General features: G+C 44.8%; 4 protein-coding genes across 5 annotated transcripts; 2 read left to right on the top strand and 2 right to left on the bottom strand.

The window, feature by feature from the left end:
* The first annotated feature begins 2,794 nt into the window (after positions 1 to 2,794).
* On the top strand, positions 2,795 to 4,778 carry LOC131881633 (2-oxoglutarate and iron-dependent oxygenase domain-containing protein 3-like). Its single transcript, XM_059228555.1, has 6 exons — positions 2,795 to 3,382; positions 3,453 to 3,688; positions 3,763 to 3,991; positions 4,066 to 4,329; positions 4,404 to 4,529; positions 4,604 to 4,778. The coding sequence occupies exons 1-6, from the start codon at positions 3,258 to 3,260 to the stop codon at positions 4,638 to 4,640; spliced, it is 1,017 nt and encodes a 338-aa protein (XP_059084538.1). The 5' UTR covers positions 2,795 to 3,257; the 3' UTR covers positions 4,641 to 4,778.
* Positions 4,779 to 4,871: 93 nt separating this feature from the next.
* On the bottom strand, positions 4,872 to 6,354 carry LOC131881640 (riboflavin kinase-like). Its single transcript, XM_059228568.1, has 5 exons — positions 5,880 to 6,354; positions 5,544 to 5,739; positions 5,331 to 5,482; positions 5,169 to 5,271; positions 4,872 to 5,100 (listed from the first exon to the last, which is right to left on the bottom strand). Exons 1-5 carry the CDS (start codon positions 5,886 to 5,888, stop codon positions 4,976 to 4,978), a joined length of 585 nt encoding a protein of 194 aa, XP_059084551.1. The 5' UTR covers positions 5,889 to 6,354; the 3' UTR covers positions 4,872 to 4,975.
* A 2,783-nt stretch (positions 6,355 to 9,137) lies between these two features.
* LOC131878106 (TATA element modulatory factor-like) lies at positions 9,138 to 14,665 on the top strand. The gene is given in 8 exon segments (XM_059224010.1): positions 9,138 to 10,242; positions 10,244 to 10,566; positions 10,819 to 11,008; positions 11,073 to 11,217; positions 11,283 to 12,569; positions 12,859 to 12,903; positions 13,169 to 13,483; positions 14,144 to 14,665. Coding segments are annotated over 8 exon segments (3,309 nt in total). The 5' UTR covers positions 9,138 to 9,376; the 3' UTR covers positions 14,282 to 14,665.
* On the bottom strand, positions 14,654 to 16,731 carry LOC131878091 (dehydrogenase/reductase SDR family protein 7-like). 2 transcript variants are annotated; one of them, XM_059223991.1, is made up of 5 exons: positions 16,365 to 16,731; positions 16,152 to 16,295; positions 15,842 to 16,061; positions 15,517 to 15,762; positions 14,654 to 14,988 (listed from the first exon to the last, which is right to left on the bottom strand). In XM_059223991.1, exons 1-5 carry the CDS (start codon positions 16,500 to 16,502, stop codon positions 14,765 to 14,767), a joined length of 972 nt encoding a protein of 323 aa, XP_059079974.1. In that variant the 5' UTR covers positions 16,503 to 16,731; the 3' UTR covers positions 14,654 to 14,764. The 2 variants fall into 2 exon arrangements, with proteins under 2 accessions (XP_059079974.1, XP_059079982.1); XM_059223999.1 differs by having other exon boundaries at positions 16,132 to 16,295; positions 16,365 to 16,505.
* Between the last annotated feature and the right edge of the window lie 819 nt (positions 16,732 to 17,550).

Below are 17,550 nucleotides of genomic sequence, written 5' to 3'. Positions count from 1 at the left end.
ACATAATTGTCAACGGACTCCCACCATAGTCTTGAGCCGTGAGATTACCTTTCGTCATCATTGGTCTTCGTACTCGTAAAACTTAAACTGACAGCGTGCTTTATTTCAACCAAGTCTAAAACACAGCCATGAGTATGCGGGGTACTTCCATAACAACTATAGCTAATGCTCCTAAGACGACAATAACAACAACAACAACAACCGCAACAACAATACTAGCGTCCAACGATAACCTCTCTGATTTCGTTATGGTAGTCATGGGTGTTCCACAACCATGGAGGGTGATCCTCAGTCACTTGTTCATTTGCAAAAGATGTTGCTTTTAAATACAATGATAATCGATACACAATCTGTAGAAGAACAACCCGTCGTGAGAACTCGACCTTCCAGTCGTGCGCTCAAAATTTGAAATAAAAACCCAATCGTCGAATGATATGAAGTTTCCCAGAGAAATCACTAACCAATCATTGGAAGAGGCTTGTAAAAGACAATCCAAATGAGCTATAGAATCAGGGATCGATATCAGTGGATGCAATGCACAACTAGTGCGAAGCCAAAATTAAAGCATCATTTTGCTCAATGGACTGGAACGCCGCTAGCAATTTTCTTTTTCGAACATTGTAGTTTCTTAGGAGCCCTTGCCATTTTGATCATGTAATTGTTTCTTTTGAAAAATATCGTTTGCACCTCGTTGTCGTTATTTTCATTTGTTTCCAATACATTGAACCTTGCTTGTACCAAAGTAAGAGAAGTTGAATCCTTGTGAATCCAAGTTCATTGAGGCACAGTGAACACCGAACGATGTCTTGGCCATTAAATCAGGGAACATGCAACGTGGAAGGAATTGGATAAGGGAAATACGATGGGCCCTTTGATTCTTACATGCCTCAAGGAGTAGCCAAAAGAGCCGGTGGATGCAAGGAAGAGGAAAAAAAAGGAAGAAATTGAGTAATGGCCTTCCAATCTCAGACCCCAGAGGTTTGTTTCTGCGCTTGGCTTTTGGAAATACAATCACGCAAAAATCTCTGCAGATATTTTGGATCCTAGTTTGAGAGGGGATATAGGATGAAGATGACTGATGATGAGTCTGATCAATCTGATCAGTTATTAAGACTGGCTGATAAGAAGAAGAAGAGGTGCTCTCTTGGATCAGCAATCGATCTCACCCAATGATAAAGAACTGTTCAGGACGGAGGTAACACCCACCGTGATTGCAAATATGATTGAATATTTCTGGATCTGCATTGTTGATGGGAAGTATATTCCTTGATGTTGCTTCAATTCAGGTGGGAGGAAATATTGAATAAGAATATATATTTTATAATTAGGCAACGATGTTGCTTGGTAGGTCTTAAAACAGGCTTTGGAATCTTTATCTGGTGGAAAATGTCACATGCGAATTTAAAAACGACATGGAACGATAATTGCGACAAGAATAGCAATTGAGGGAAAACTCTTCTCTGAAAATTTGAAATGCCATGAAACCAAAAAAAAGTTGTCATTGTGTCCAAACATGGCATCTGATGTATTCGGTAAATACAAATCTNTTCTGGATCTGCATTGTTGATGGGAAGTATATTCCTTGATGTTGCTTCAATTCAGGTGGGAGGAAATATTGAATAAGAATATATATTTTATAATTGGGCAACGATGTTGCTTGGTAGTTCTTAAAACAGGCTTTGGAATCTTTATCTTGTGGAAAATGTCACATGCGAATTTAAAAACGACATGGAACGATAATTGCGACAAGAACAGCAATTAAGGGAAAACTCTTCTCTGAAAATTTGAAATGCCATGAAACCAAAAAAAAAAGTTGTCATTGTGTCCAAACATGGCATCTGATGTATTCGGTAAATACAAATCTAGAAAGGCGGAGGAGGCGTGGCATATTGGTTAGGGCGGTTCCCTACTTTGTGAGAGGTCTCCTCTTGGGTTCTGGAAGAGGAATTTTTCATGGAATCGTTTAGACCTTCATTTCCGATTTGCTACCCCTGGTTCGATCCATAGAAAACCATATATGAAGTTATCTATGGTTCGATCCCAGCCGATTCAACCTTGAGGTCATTGCCGAGGGTGAGGTAATGATTAATGTTGAGTGTGATGACTGACGGAGTAGGAATATCGCTTCACTGGGGCGTCCTTCATCAGAGGGTAGCCGAGTAACAAATATGTCCCGTTTGTCGAGTTTGCCCATTAGTAGTAGAACTTTATGGCGATGTAATCTCTTTACATCGCATCAATTTGGTTTTGACTAGATGCAAAAATAAAGAAAATGATATGGATTGGCATTCTCCCCGTACAGAGAGGAGCACATGCAGGAATCGGTGCAACTAGAATGGTACTCTTTCCGGTTACAAGTCAAATGATGTCCCGAGTCTAAAAGCTACTTGAAAGTGAATTTCTGCCATTTTCCGACAAGTGGTCGAAAATGGCTCAAAATGATTTTTCATCTGTGATAGCCAGGCTCTGAATCTGAAGGATAAAGAGCATGATTTCTGAGAATCTGCGTTTTGCTCAAAATTCGAGTGCCACATACATGATTTTGCTGTGGAAACCAGGCCAGATTTTTCGTCCCAGGCGTAGAATGAATCTTCTAGTGCAGTCACATCTACCTTCAACATAGTAATGACCTCCAAATAAGAATGATCATGTTTTATTGCATTTGAATCAGAAGAAAGCTGAATAGGTGTGCCATTCCAAAACTATCATTTTGAGTAGTATTAGAAGTTCTAATTAAGAGGTTGAATGAAAGGTCGTCTCTTTGTTGCGTGTTCATGGCCTCTCTTGTTTTCTGTGATCTCTCCCATTCCTGGAAGGGCTCTCTCTCTGTCTCAAGGACCCTGGTGTTGATTCCTCGTACGGTACTACCTCAGTGCTCTCATGTGACTCGCGCTCTCTCCAGCCTCCATCTAGCCTCGCTTGGTCCTCTCGGTCCTCTCGGTCCTCTCGGTTGGGCTGCCTTTGGTTGGGTCTGGTCCTGTCATGAGTTTTTTCGCCGGCCACCCATCGACAGTCAGTCGGCCAGTGAATGGTCTCAAGTCCCGGAATCCCGATCGATTCGTAGTGGGCTGAAATTACCTGGGAAAAGTGGGACGGACTCGTTCGCTGGTTCTTGCTGGTTCATCCATTTCAGTTCCCATTGGACCTATAGTCCCAGGTGTCAAGCGCGAGAGAAGGATCGATGGTCGCCGAGTCTCAATCATAGGATTAATATTGGTCATAATAATATATAATACCCGTGTGGGGATTGGGCCATCATGACGGTGACCCAACGCTCGAGCCAAGCGGCCAAATCCGACCCATCCGTCGAAGGAACGGCCTCGCGTCCCGCTACGGCTCGTCCCAAAACAGCCACGCCTTTCAGCGGTCGTTATAATCCGAAGTAAGATTGATTAACCGTTGTCACGGGTTGAAAAGGGTTGAGGTTATTGAGCATACTTTTTTCTGGATAGATTAATCAAGCGGATCAGTCCGGAAACGAGTGACAAAGGAGCGGCTCTTTCGCACAAACAATGGACCCGCATGGTCACCATTGGGGCTATCGCCATGATCTTGTACTACACGGCCAAAACTGGCCAGACCAATACCATCATGGCCAAGCAGAGCGAGGTCCTGGAGAGCAAACGATACCAAAACTCGGTCTGTACGCCTTCATATCGCCAAGATATCGAGAAAGTCGGAAGCAAAGGTAACAACCATTTGGACACGCCCCGAAACGGGCTGATATGGACAAGGCTAAGGAAAAGCGATGATTCATTGCAGATTGCTTGCCACGAAAATGTGGGCGAGTGATCATGGATGACCTACTCCAAGAATCCGAAACGGAGGCCATCTTGGCATTGGCTAAGAAAGGCTTAGCCCAAGGCGGTTCCTCGGGCGGAGCCTCGATCTTAGACCTGCACTCAGGAGCCCTGTCCCAAGGGGAAGCATTTATCAATGTCTATAAAGTCTACCCCGATCTCTTCACACGCTCGGAATTCGAGGTGTATAAGTAAGGATGACGCGACGCTGCCCAATGCCACTGGAATAGGCGGAATAGACATGAGGGCTGGTTTACATTTACAGGTCGGTGAAGGATCGGGTGAAAGCGGCGGTGGCCGAACATTTTGGCCTGAATAACGACCACTTGTTCCTATCGCATCCGACGTTTTTCTCACGGATCACGGCCGCTCCGGCTCAAACACTCCACGACGAATATTGGCACGTTCATATTGATAAGGAGACCTATCCCAGTTTCCATTACACGTCCTTGCTCTACTTGACCGATTTTGGCATCGACTTTCAAGGTGGTTCCTTTGTATTCGTGGATGCCCACGACAACATGAACAGGTAAGTTCCAAATCGTCAGATGGCTACGCCAAATTCTTATCGATAAAACGGGACTTCATCGATTTCTTTTGTAGAACTATTGAGCCACGCATGGGTCGCGTATCAGCCTTCACGTCTGGGATTGAAAACAAGCATCATGTGGAGCGGGTGACCTCGGGCATCCGGTACGCCTTGACCATGGGTTTTACATGTGATCCGAGGTACGAAGGTCGAAGAAGAGGAGTTGGATTTGATAAGGCAATTGATATTAACATCACTTGTCGCTCTTTTTTAGCCAAGCCATTCCCAATCCCGGCGACGATTTGCCATGAACCGTGTCCCAGAACCATTCATCGCACCAACATTCCATCACTTAGTGTTGACCCGACTTGTTATTTAGATGTTCATTATAATCTGTTTTGAGGTACGATCTGATGCTTAACGCTGGATAAGAACGTATGAAAAATTGAGGAATTCTTATTATACCCATAATTTGATTTTGAATTGGGAGGAGGGCGTCATCAAATGTGACCAAAAAAACCTTGGTGCTCCCATGACATGAATACTGGTCCATAACATTGCTTTATTTGTGACAAAAAGACACAGGCGCTCGGCGCTCATCACACGAAACGGTTACTAAATTTCGTCTAGTCAAGCATATTCAGGGTCAAGATTGATTGGTATCCACCGGGTCTGTCAGGAAAGCGTCAGTTTTGAGTAATAATTGAGAGGGACTCTCCAATTCACGCTCAGCCGTGGCGATATCATTCCGGATGGCATGAATTAAATCGTCTGCAAGTCAAGGATAGAAAATGAATGGTGGTTTTAGAAGTGTAAGCCACTTTCATCTTGATTTTTACCCAGGCAATTGTAGTTTTCTTCAGGTCGAATGTAACCCGACACAATGACCCGCAGCCAAGATCCATAAAAATCCTCGTCGAAATCATGAATGATATGCGTTTCCTAATAAAAGCGAACTTTCGTTACTATGTACCTGGCCTAAGATTTCAGTTTTCACTCACCATCGACTTCTTTTCATTTTTATAATACGGATTCCAGCCCACGCTCATGACCATTTTATAGATATCGCCCTGATCGATCCGAGCCCAACCGTAATAAATGCCCGTGTCCATGGCCGTGGGGAGACGTTCAATAACCTCCTCCGAGAAGTTCGCTACAATATCCAACCTGACACTTATTTACGGCTACAACGAAAGCCCCTCAAGAGCACTTACCCGTGGGAATGCCCAATTCCTTGGAGCCTCGTCCAAAACCTTGGACCACCTGACCTTGGACCCGCACCGGAGGCTGGACGGCCATACTGAACGGCCTGGGCGTGATCAGCGACGGAGTAGGAGTGGCTATGAGTCGTGAAAGCCCAGGGCAGCCAATGGATCGACTAGCTGAATAGAGAGCGCCTGATACTCCCAGGCCCACCATGAATGTGGTGAACCCCAGCTCCCGAATCACGGTTCAAAGGTCGATCGGCCAGGCAGGACGGCCAATGCTGACGGACTGGATTAGAAGGCTGGATACGTGGTTGGAGTTCGATGGGTNCCTGATACTCCCAGGCCCACCATGAATGTGGTGAACCCCAGCTCCACCTCGGGACCTCAGATCACGTGAAAATACTCCCTCCCTCCCTCAACGGCCTCGCTTCATGCCTTATCTACGTTCCTTGCGGTCACTGATAATAGCCATAAAACCGCCATCCACCGCGCCATAGTCTTCAGACTTACTTCAGTTTCCTCCACCCACGTGCATGAAAGTGCGTGTGTCTAGTATACGTACGTCACTTATCTTCGGATTGAGTGGATGGACGAATGAAGAAAAGGAGATGATGTGGCCGAGATGCCCCGAATCACGGTTCAAAGGTCGATCGGCCAGGCAGGACGGCCAATGCTGACGGACTGGATTAGAAGGCTGGATACGTGGTTGGAGTTCGATGGGTTTCCATGTTAGTCATTGATAGGTCGATGAACATGAGTGCTTATGTGTGTACTGTGTACGCTAATTCGCTGAGTGTAGCTGGACTGGTATGCTGACTAAGTTCAGGCCTACATTAGGCTTTGAGTCGGCTGCTCCTGTCTGCTCTTGTAGTAGAGGATCCCTACATACATGCGTTTGTGGGCATCTACACGGTAGACAGACAAGCCTATACACAGTGGTAAAAATACCCTTTAAAGTTTTGACGGAAATTCCACCCACACATTTTGGCAGCTTTCTACATCAAAAAATCATGGGGAACAATTTTGATTTTATTGCTCTATGGAATTCTAGCCAATACAAAAAAGATACATAATTAGGAGCACATTTTGTTAGCCCCTGAACATGAATACTTATATTATCTATTTGACAGTTACTTAGTTTCATGGGACTTGGTGTTGCAAATTTCATCGCTTTTTGCTCCAAAATGCTCCCGTTGTATGTTAATTTAATTTCCCAAATTATTAAAAATGAGCGATTATTTTTCGTTTTTTTGCAAAACTTCAAAATAACTTAAAACCTTATACAACCATATATAAATTCTTCCAAAAAAAGCAGATTTTTGAAAATTTATTTTAGAGCCGTCCCAGAGACAATTATTTGAGCGGTCACTGAAAATTTCACAAACCTCAACGAAGTCTTAAAAAGCTATTTTTAATCAGTTTCAACGAAGTCTTCAAGAGACAACAAAGTCTATAACATTGTCTGTTGCATGCATTGTCTTCAGAATTGAACTGAACGCGTAACTAAGTGTAGACATGATGATTTTCAAGGATTACACTTTTAGTGTGTCTTAAGTGACATAATATGTAGCATTTTTAGCTGTTGTGAGACTATGCAAGAAAAAGAAAAATAATCTTTCACTTTTGTGATAATGAAAATCGACATGAATTCTTTGGGAAATTGAATTAACATATAACTGGGGCATTTTGGGGTGAAAAACGATGAAATTTGGACCACTAAATCCCATGAAACTAAGTAACAGTCAAAAAGATAATATCATGATTTATATTCAAGAACTAACCAAGTTTGCTCCCAATTTACATTGAGTAAATTTTTGAAAATTTTAGTTTTTTGACGTTTTTAGTTGTGTAAGTTTTTTATGCGGGCTAGAACTCCATAAAGCAATTAAATCATAGTTGTTCCTTATGACTTTTCGAGGTAGAATAATGCCAATCTGTGTTTGGGAATTTCCCTGGAAACTCGATAGGGCTTTTTGAACACCGTGTATAAACATGGAAGTGTGTGTGTATTCATGGTGTCCTCTGTCATACGCAGGGCGCCAGGAGAGGTGCCTTACTGGATTAAATGAAAGAAACATTTCGTATTCAACCTGCTACATGCTGACGTTTCATTCGAAAAGATTACGTATCAGGATTCCTGATTTATCAAAATTACATGTAATAGCCGTGGCAAAGGATTTGCGGCTATGAAAGATGAGTGAAGAAAGTCAGTATCAAATAATTGTGTCCTAATGACGTGCCAAAAAGTTTGCAACAAACACACTTTATTCAAAAAAATTGAGCACGACTCCTTTACCACTACGCGACAAGTGTCCAAGAGAATCAAGTGATATTTAGACAGAATTGGAGGACTTTGTGCACAGGCCTTGTGCAAGGTTCCTAAAGAGTGATATGTATCTCCGTAGCAGAGTCTGGCCCTATTTCATCTCTTCCTAGATCTCTATAGAGTTTGAAAAGTTCCCCTAATAGAAGAGTTTAGTATGACACTGTACACATTGAAAATATGTTTTAGCATGCTAGGACTGAACAAGAAACGATTTAATGCACAAAGTACTTCAATTTGTCTGGCTTGAGTCGGAGCTCGAGTCTAAAGTCTAGCAAGCTGGCTGCAGTGATGGGCATCGTTAGGCCAAAAGAGAACCTTTCAAGAGTTGATGGGGCACGACAGGGAGAAGTTAAGTTCGCTAATTTTTAATTCATTGCTTTTGATCAAAAGTAATGGAAATAACCACTCATAAAACTGAGACATGCATGCAAATCTTAAATGACCTCCTGAGGAGAGGGAAACATGAGTTTCTGGCCAAACAGTGTCATGGAAATGTGACGATTGTTCAAAGTTGCAAGAATAAAGTTTAGAGGTTAAAGGTGTAATGGAATCCTTCAAACATAATACACATGGGTGTCACGTCATGAATGACTGTATGTACTTAAGTGGATGAAATCACGGCCAGGACTGTAAAGAGAATAATTTAATTGCATACATCTGAGCCTTTCATCCAATTTCGGACCCACAGATTCATTGCATTGACCCGACACCATAACGAACACAACCTCCACACATGTACGTATTTTGATGGGCAACTTAAATGGCGGTATCATAGATAGGCGGTATTCATATCGTGAGATTCGTATGAAGTGTTTTCATAGCAGAATATCGGCATATTGTATTTCTAACGATAGTTTGTCTTTAATTCGGAGTCCTTTTATTTTCTTGCCAGGAAGGTTATCAAAATAAGGCTGAAAGAAAGTTGATGTGAACTCATTGACTCATTGGTGGGTTTGTCTTTTTATTGCATAGAGGGCACAGTTAGGATGAACGATAATTCACAACAGAGGTCGCTAGGTGCGGATTGCTGACATCACTGCTGACATCACCCACTGGCCTGACTGTCTGGGTGACGTCTTTTCCTCATCTATGGGACTCGAGCTACTTTTTCAGTTTTGCTATACTTATTGTTCCCTTTTCAAAACGCCTATAAACCACCACCAATAAAAATGTCATTCATTGTTCTGGATGGATTTGTCTTCTTCTGGCTAGGTAGTCTACCAACGATCTGACGGGTCGTTTTATCGAGGACAGAGTCTTGGGTCACCCTCAATTAAAGTCGCCTTATTTTTCTCGTCTGAAGTCAAACCTAATTGTGAAGCTTCCAGCTTGAAATTGATATTCGGAAGAAAGTGGGCAGTGTCAATTGCGATTGTTAATGGATGACCAGTCCCGACCTCATCCCGGTCTAAGGAGCCGCTGAGCGGGTAGCTCACGCTCTCCGTCTCCCGGGTCAGTTAGTGGGCGGGCGGTGCCAGACTAGGAGTCAGTCCGTCAGTCCGTCCGTCAGTCCATGACCGAATCCGTGCCCACCATGGCCTCTTCGTGGTTGAACACCAACCACTTGACCTCCATGGCCAAATCGGCCTTGACCGAGGCGCAGAAGACCATCGACAAAGCGCTGGACATCGAATCCAACGAGGCCAAGCCGTCTAACCCCTCGCTCTCACCGGCCCCGTCAGCCTCGTCGTCTGGGCCGGGCCTTACGGCCGAGAATGGCCCGCCCCCCGGGTCGTCCCGTTCGTCCTCGCGCTCGTCCTCTATCACGTCGGCCTCGTCCGAGTTCATGCGACAATCGGTCAAGGAATCCTCGGCCAAGCTATGGGGCTCCTTCACCGGGTCCTTCTTCGAGGCACCGCCGGCCTCGGCCCAGACGGCTCCCCTGCCCCCCACGGTCCAGCACCCGGTGACTCAAGCGCCCACGGCTGCCAGTGGGTCCCAAACGGAGCCCGCGCCCGTTATAAGTGCCCAACCCGGGCCTCTGGCCGATGACGTGGCCTCGGTGGCCTCGGTGGCCTCGATTACCTCTGGAAGCGGTTCGGCCGTCATGACCGAGGTGAGCCAAGCCGAGCTAGAAGTCGAGCCGTGCTCGGGGTCGCTCTGGTCGGAGACGGGCCGCGTCTCGCCCGCCGTTCTGTCCGTGGGCGAGGCCTCGTCTGACTCGAGTGCCTTGCCCACCCCGTTGTTGAGCTCGCAAGAAATGAGCGTGGAAACGCTCAAAGGTTGGGAGGCGCCCAAGGAACCGGAGGCGGAGGAGACCCAATCCGGTGTGTCCAATTTGATGGCCGAGGCCATGGTGGACAACAATTCCGAACGACCCAGTGATACCTCGTCGTCGAAGAGCTATGAAGTGATGAAAAACTTCTCGTTCCCGACTAGTGGAAACGCTCAAAGGTTGGGAGGCGCCCAAGGAACCGGAGGCGGAGGAGACCCAATCCGGTGTGTCCAATTTGATGGCTGAGGCCATGGTGGACAACAATTCCGAACGACCCAGTGATACCTCGTCGTCGAAGAGCTATGAAGTGATGAAAAACTTCTCGTTCCCGACTAGTGGCCAAACCTCGGGCGATGAGTTTGAAACCAATGCCACAAGCTCCGATATTGAAGTCATTGCTTGTCCCAACGGTGGGGGCGGACATCGCGGTTGGCCCAGTCCGAAACGCAGCCAACCTCCTCATGCCAGTCTGGATTTGACCTCTCGGGGTAAGTCCGCTTCTCTTCCGATCTGTGAATTCAAAATGGTCGAACTGAGTCGAGCTAATATGGAGCTGCAGGAAAAGAANGGGGGCGGACATCGCGGTTGGCCCAGTCCGAAACGCAGCCAACCTCCTCATGCCAGTCTGGATTTGACCTCTCGGGGTAAGTCCGCTTCTCGCCATTCGTAATCCTTGAACTATTCATGGCCGCATTCCGATTTTCATTTCATTTCTCTCATTTTTTGACCTTTCATCCTAGGTCACAAACGAAGTGGATCGGAACATTCGGGTTCGGGCTCGACGGAAGAGGGCAATGCGAATGCCGAGATCGATCGGTTGCTTCGAAAGTTGACGGAAATGAACGATGTGCTCGAAGTCCGTGAATTCAAAATGGTCGAACTGAGTCGAGCTAATATGGAGCTGCAGGAAAAGAATGTCGATTTGAACAGGTGTGTTGAAAAGCAGGTCCAATCGAGTTACGGAACATGGACGTGGAACGGCTTTTATTTTCAGTCAAATCAAAGAGGCCATGAAGGTCAATGCCAAACTTGTCGAGTCCAATGCTTCCAACGATGATCTGACACAACGATTGGCAACCCTAGAAAATAAACTTCAACGAGTGATGGCCGAAAAGGATTCATATCTGGAAGAGAATAAGGTAGGTTCAAAGGCTATTGGTGGTTTCAAGCAAGTTTGGAAAAGATCATGGCGACTTCTTTTCAGAAATTAAAGAAAAGCTCTTCGTCCGTGATGTCAGAAAATGAATTGAACTCGCTGATGAGTGAGAAAGATGAAATCATCGAGGATTTGCGGGCCGAGGGACAAAAGCTTTCGGTGCAAGTTGGAAAACATGGTGAAATTATCAAGAAGTTACGGGTGAAGGAAAAGGCCAATGAAAAAGAGATCAAGCAACTGAAAACCAATTTGGAAGAGAAAACTACCGAGGCTGACCGATTGAAGAAGAGCCTCAAAGCCAAAGATGAGGTAGAATCCAAGCAAATCGAAGCCATTCAAAACCTCACCAGTGCCAACTCCAAATGGGAAGATGAGCACAAGAAAGTGCTATCTGAATTGGAAGATGCGAACGAAAAAGTGAATGGACTAAAAACGAGCTTGGAAGGAGCTTATCGAGAAATGGCCGAACTCAAGCGTGGTCTCCTCGAAAAAGAAGGCGAAGCTCAAGAAATGGCACTCAGTCGAGAAATGGCAGCTAAACAAGCCCTGCAGGAACAGCTCCGAGAGCTCCAAGATCAGTCCCGGACTGAAAAAGACTCGCTCTACCGTCAAATCGATGAACTGCGAAGTTCATTGGTCGACGAAGAACGCATCACGGCCCGTAAAGACGATCAATTGCGGCGGGAGCGGGAAGATTTGATGCAGCGTCTGGAGCAATCTGAAAATCGCCACGAGGAGTTGTCGGCCAGTGTCTCGGCCGCCACTCGACCTTTGTTAAGACAAATTGAATCCCTCCAAGCCAGTCTAAATGAATCCCAATCCTCAAGCGAAAGGGTGGAAAGGAGTCTCTCTGACAGGCTTCAACAAGCCTCAATCCAATTAGCCGCGGCCCAAGAACGTGAGCGAACCGCATCTGAACAGTACATGCATCTCTCCTCCAAATCAGCCGCTCTAGAGTCCAAGTTAAATAATGTGAGTAAGGAAAAGACCAACCTTGAGGTCAAATATGAGGAGGAGCTGACCAAGCGGCAGCAATTAGAGCACTTAAACGTCAAGAGCTCGACCCTGTCAGAAACTATGAAAAAGTCTCTCTCGGATGAGATCCATGAACTCAAACGTGAGAAGGACTTCCTCGAAGCGGCTCTAGACACGGAGCGTCAAGACCTACAAGCCGAGAAGAGGAAGCTCATCCATATTCAAGAGCAATTGAAGGAAAGAGAGCGGAAGGTCAAGGAAATTCAAGCCGAATTGGACCTGGTCCGATCCACTTGCTCGTCACCTTCGCCTTCATTATCACACCTTTCCGTCAATGGGTCCTATTCCGATATGTGGCCGGTAAGTCAAATCGGTTTTTTTTTCTTTTTCTGTGCTCATTTTCGTCTGAATTGACGGGCTCTAGGTGTTTTAAACAAAATTACAAAACGTTTTTTTTTCATATACCAGTTAACTTTTAATTGTTTTTGTTGATTAGTTTGATCTCAATCTCCCAAAGTCCTTTTTTTTTTGGTTGTCAAATGCTATTGAGTAAACTGAGGGCATTGCAAATCGCTCGCTTTACATTTGAACTCTGCCATTGCCCGTCAACCTTGATTAATGGAAACTAAAGTCATTGTGGAAATTCTAGAAACATCCCCACAAGAACTCGTCGACTTCCATACTCTCCGCATCTGTAAGTTAAAATGTGTAAAACAGGATCCAGGGTTGCAAAGGAACATCTTGTCCAATGCACCAAACACAAAAGCCTGGTTGATTTTCTTGGGACTTGTCACGAATTTCCAACCTTTTTGGGTGCAAATTCATCCTCCGCATTTCGCACGACCTTTTTTTCTCTCCTTGCAAGCTCTTTGCCAAAGAGACCCTCAAGTTTTGGGTGCAATCACCGCCATTGGTACCTGAAAAGAATAATCCTCATACTGCTTTTCTCTGTTTTCAAGGACGAGGTCTTTGACTCCGCGTCTGTGATGCGGAATGCCATCGGAGGGAGTTCAAACTTGTACGATACCATGCGCCAGACCAGCTCTACGGCTGCTTTGGTCGAGAATTTGCAAGCCCAATTGAAACAAAGAGACGGGGAAGTGATCCAAATGCAGATGGAATTGGGCAATCTGGAGCGAGCCCGAGATAATCAGAACTTGGAAGTGAGTCGGCTCACTCAGAAAGTGGAATCGTATGAGACTCTCGATTTGGAGCTCAAGGAAATGAAACGGTTGTACCAAGAAACCGAGGCAAAGTACCAAACAATGCTAACGGTAAGCTTCATGGTAACATCATGAATATGCTAGTTAGTGGTCATGGCGGTCGTGCCGCAGTTGAGAGCGAGGTTAGCTCATTTCCCCAAAGGCTTAGGATAGAACGGATCGAAGAGGCCATGATGAGAAAGAGTGGCAGGAACTAGTCCGTCTTTTTCTCGATCTCAAAAGTCGAACATTTTCAAACTTTGAAGGGTTGGCAAGACCTTTTGAGAGTGCATTTTTTGACACCTCTCAGTCACAATTTTATCCATTACCTTGATCAAAATGGCAGAACTTGTCAAATAGAAATTGTTTCATGTAAGAAGTGAATGGTCGACAAAAAGAGCAAAATTTTAAGCAATGCATCCTTCACGTTTGTGGAAAGTTAACTGTCAAAGGAATAAGGATAAATGGCGCAATGTCCAAGTTTTTTTTTTCGGCGAGTCTACCCTTGGCATTAATGTCAACGTCATACATTTCCCACAATAACTCGAAAGCGTGGAATTTTGAAATGAAACCTTAGACTCGCACTAGTCAAAGAATTTCCCTCTGGCTCATCACCAAGTGCCTTCCGGGAAAAATATTGTTTAGGTTGGAGTTCTTTGATAAAGGAATGCCACAAATTGAACCAAACTGCCTAAAGGGTTCTCATTTGGTTTTTTTTTTCGGTGGTTTTAGATGTATGGTGAAAAAGTTGAGGAAGCGGAAGAGCTTCGTCTCGATTTGCAAGATGTAAAGGAGATGTACAAGACTCAGATCCAGGAGCTTCTTCAATCATCGGCCTCGAAATCGTCTACTCCATTGGTGACCCAGTGATATCCCCCCCCGCTTCCTCTTGCCCTAGAAATGGTGCCCAGAGAAGCCAAACCCCAGCCTCCCACGCCAATTACATTCAGACCTATGGGAATTTGATGAAAATCCGGATCGGATATCGTTTCACGGATTCCCATGCAAATGTGGCTAAAGTAGTGCTCAATCTATGATTGAGAACATGATTTAGAGCCGTGATTTAGAGTCGATTCATAATACTAATAACTGTGATAAGATATTTCTCTTCAAATCGTGTGGTAATTTTTGGGTTGAGCTTCTTGCCGTGTCTTTTACCATCGTTTTTATGCGATTTTCGTCCTTTTATCAATTTTTTTAGCACCGTGTGCTGTCGTTATTGACTCTTTAAGCAAATACAGATTACTTTCCTGACATTTACTACACTTAAGATGCCACAACTGCGATGTATGAAATAGTAATGATCTGTGTTTTATGCCTGTTCAGCGAGCAAGGTAAAAGGAGGAACTCTTCTCAATCCTGCTTGGTTGAAGCGTTAGTCAGTTTTGGGTCCGTCGTTATGGCTCTTCTGGCCATGATCAAAGCGAACAGAGACGGGCAAACAAAGCGAAGAAACGTGGCGAATCGGTGGATTGGAGGAGCGATCAAAACCTCATTTTCTCGGAGCTGAATGGAACTTTTGATGAGAGCGGCCATCTCTTCAGCGGAATAACCGTCCAAGTTGGCCTTATCGAATCCTGAAAGGCGCAAAATACATGTTCGAAGGGTACACGAACAAAAAATATGAAGCGGACAACTAGATTTGAGGGAAAGAAATTTAGCATTTTCTTTTTTTTATTGGAATTGTTATCTCTGAAGAGGAAAGTGCTTCAAATAATAAGGAGACTGGATAAAAATCTACTCCAGATACGTTTAATTTCTCTGGGTGAAAATCTTTTAAGCCGTTTTGGGGGGGTTTTATGCGACGATTGCCGGAAAACTTTGCCGTTTCTAAGTGAAAGTTCCATCACTTTGGGTGCATTAACACGCTCATAATTTTCAAGCATCAAAGAATTGTTTCCTAACTTTCCAACGAACAAATTCAGTTCTCGTTCACAAAAGAGCCTTTGAGGAACTCAGGCGGTGGAATAATTTCCCTCCAACCAATTTCCCATTCAAGAGAGAATCCCCTTTCCATGGTTTTCTGGCTAAACAACCAGCGCCATTATCCCTTCATTTCTTGACACGTCTAAAAGGGTATGGGGGTATCATGTTATTGGCCTTACTCCCGTAATTGGTCCCATCGCCATTCAACGAGTTCTTCGCGATATTGGTATTCACATAACCCGGGCTAATCGAACTGACAGAAATGCCTGTCTGCGCCACCTCAGCTCGCAAGGTATCCGTGAAGGCCAACAGGGCGTGTTTCGAGGCACTGTAGGCGCAACGATGCGGGACCGCCAAATAACTCTGGATACTGGTGATATTCACGATGTGACCTTTTTTCCGCTTCAGGAAATGCGGCAAAAACTCTGGAAAAGAACTATGAACTTATTAAGAGAAGAAATATTTCCAATATATGTATTAATGGACACGGAAATTGGGTCGAACCGCGGGTAAGTTCGACGGTCCCGATAAAGTTGACATCCATGACTGCCTTCAAGGTGTGGATCGACATATCAATGACACTGCTCCGACTCGACATGCCCGCATTGTTAATGAGGATGTCGATGGGGCCACTGATGCCCTCAATCTCCTCCACTTTCTCCTTGAAAGATCCGTGATCGGCCAAATCCAACTGCACCGCACAGGGGATCCGGATGGGACTCTTCTAAGGTACGAAAATGAACAATCTTCGCGTGTACTCTATTGGTTGTCAAATGATGAACGATGTCGATTACAAAATATGTGCCCTGCTCACATCTGAGGATTGCAAGAGCTCTTGTTTGAGTTCCTCCAAGGCTTCCACATTCCTCGAGGCCAGGATCAATCGACATCCGGCTCCGTACAGTTCATGAGCCAGTGCTCGACCGATCCCTTGGGAAGCACCCGTGATGAGGACCACCTGAAGGAAACCAAATGGAAAGGCTGTATGACAAAGGAAACCAGGGAAGAATGAGACATGTTTACCTACCTGACCATCCAAGTTCTGAGCAAATAATGTGAGTTGAAGCCATCGGAGATGACGTAGAAAAGCCTGGGGCAAGAATAACATGATGGAAGTCACGGTCATGGCCACGGACCGAGTGATTTTCGACAGAGCACGGATCATGTTGGAACTATGTCAAATCGGAGTTAGCCTCGGGACCTCGAGACCTCGGGCCTGCACCAGTACTCCAATTTGAGGATTGGGGATGAACTCGAGATAAGAGCCTTCTTGCGACTCGGTCGGCAAGCAGTGCAGTGAATCGTGCTAATCAGCCGAATAATCCAATCCAAAGTTCCAAAGGGTCATGTTTGGGAAGCAAACGCGAACTGTCAATGCTCTCTTGCATCATCAGTTCATCAGCTACACACAGTATGTTAGTTAGACCATGGGGTCCTGCGAAATGGCGAAACTGGACGGAGAGAGCTGAGAGCGCACGAATTGTGGAAGAAGCATGCAGAGATCAAGAGGAAGGAGAACTTCAATCCAAAGTGAAAAGGAATTAATACTGTACTAGAGAGTGGAATCATACATATTTTCATACATATTTCCCTGTTTTGGCCGCCATGTTGATCCTATTTGCAGCTCAATCATGTCAATGCTCAATTAATGTCAGCGCTGAAATTGACTCATTCCGGATTGATGAGTTAGGACCTTTTGGACAAAAATGAATCCTTTTATCAAAGAAAACTCGCACGGTATTTGGGGCTCGAATTTTGAGCACTAAGCGAATTATGAAAACTTGGTATTTTCTCTTAACTCTTAGAACTTCGAAGGGCAGGTATCACAATGCATTGGTTAGTAAAAAAAAGGCGAAAGGGGTTCTTTTCAATAGATTCCAGTAATATTTCGCTAGTTATATTTATTCATTTTGAAAATGTATTAAGGCATATTTTTTCTCGAAATGGATATTTTTCAATATTTAGCTAATTCATAGGACATGAGTTGGACCAGTCAGTTTGCTCAAAGGTATTCATTGTTGGGGGACTTCAATTTTCCGGCTAGCATTGCAGATCTGTATAGAATGGGAGCTTAGTCCAGATGGGTATATTCCCATTTCGAAATCGTCATCTCAGTCGTTCGAAAAGCTGGAAGAATTTGCGATCTTGCTCAATCTCTCTCAGCATGTTGGTGTAGCCACCAGAGTGAATAGCGTTCTCGACTTGTTTTTTCC

This window comes from Tigriopus californicus, chromosome 1, assembly GCF_007210705.1.
Source record: "Tigriopus californicus strain San Diego chromosome 1, Tcal_SD_v2.1, whole genome shotgun sequence".
Classification (NCBI taxonomy): domain Eukaryota; kingdom Metazoa; phylum Arthropoda; class Copepoda; order Harpacticoida; family Harpacticidae; genus Tigriopus; species Tigriopus californicus.
Note: the sequence above shows the minus strand (reverse complement) of the source record. Positions and strands in the feature narration are given on the sequence as shown.

Excerpts from the sequence above, each read along its gene's own strand:
- LOC131881633 (XM_059228555.1), top strand. The coding sequence starts at position 3,258 with ATGACGGTGACCCAACGCTCGAGCCAAGCGGCCAAATCCGACCCATCC. Across the intron at positions 3,383-3,452 it reads AGCGGTCGTTATAATCCGAA|ATTAATCAAGCGGATCAGTC; the intron begins GTAAGATTGATT and ends TTTTCTGGATAG. Across the intron at positions 4,530-4,603 it reads GGTTTTACATGTGATCCGAG|CCAAGCCATTCCCAATCCCG; the intron begins GTACGAAGGTCG and ends GCTCTTTTTTAG.
- LOC131881640 (XM_059228568.1), bottom strand. Across the intron at positions 5,272-5,330 it reads AAAATGAAAAGAAGTCGATG|GAAACGCATATCATTCATGA; the intron begins GTGAGTGAAAAC and ends CGCTTTTATTAG. Across the intron at positions 5,101-5,168 it reads AGAAAACTACAATTGCCTGG|ACGATTTAATTCATGCCATC; the intron begins GTAAAAATCAAG and ends CTTGACTTGCAG.
- LOC131878091 (XM_059223991.1), bottom strand. The coding sequence starts at position 16,502 with ATGATCCGTGCTCTGTCGAAAATCACTCGGTCCGTGGCCATGACCGTG. Across the intron at positions 16,296-16,364 it reads CTCAGAACTTGGATGGTCAG|GTGGTCCTCATCACGGGTGC; the intron begins GTAGGTAAACAT and ends GGTTTCCTTCAG. Across the intron at positions 16,062-16,151 it reads AGCTCTTGCAATCCTCAGAT|AAGAGTCCCATCCGGATCCC; the intron begins GTGAGCAGGGCA and ends TTCGTACCTTAG.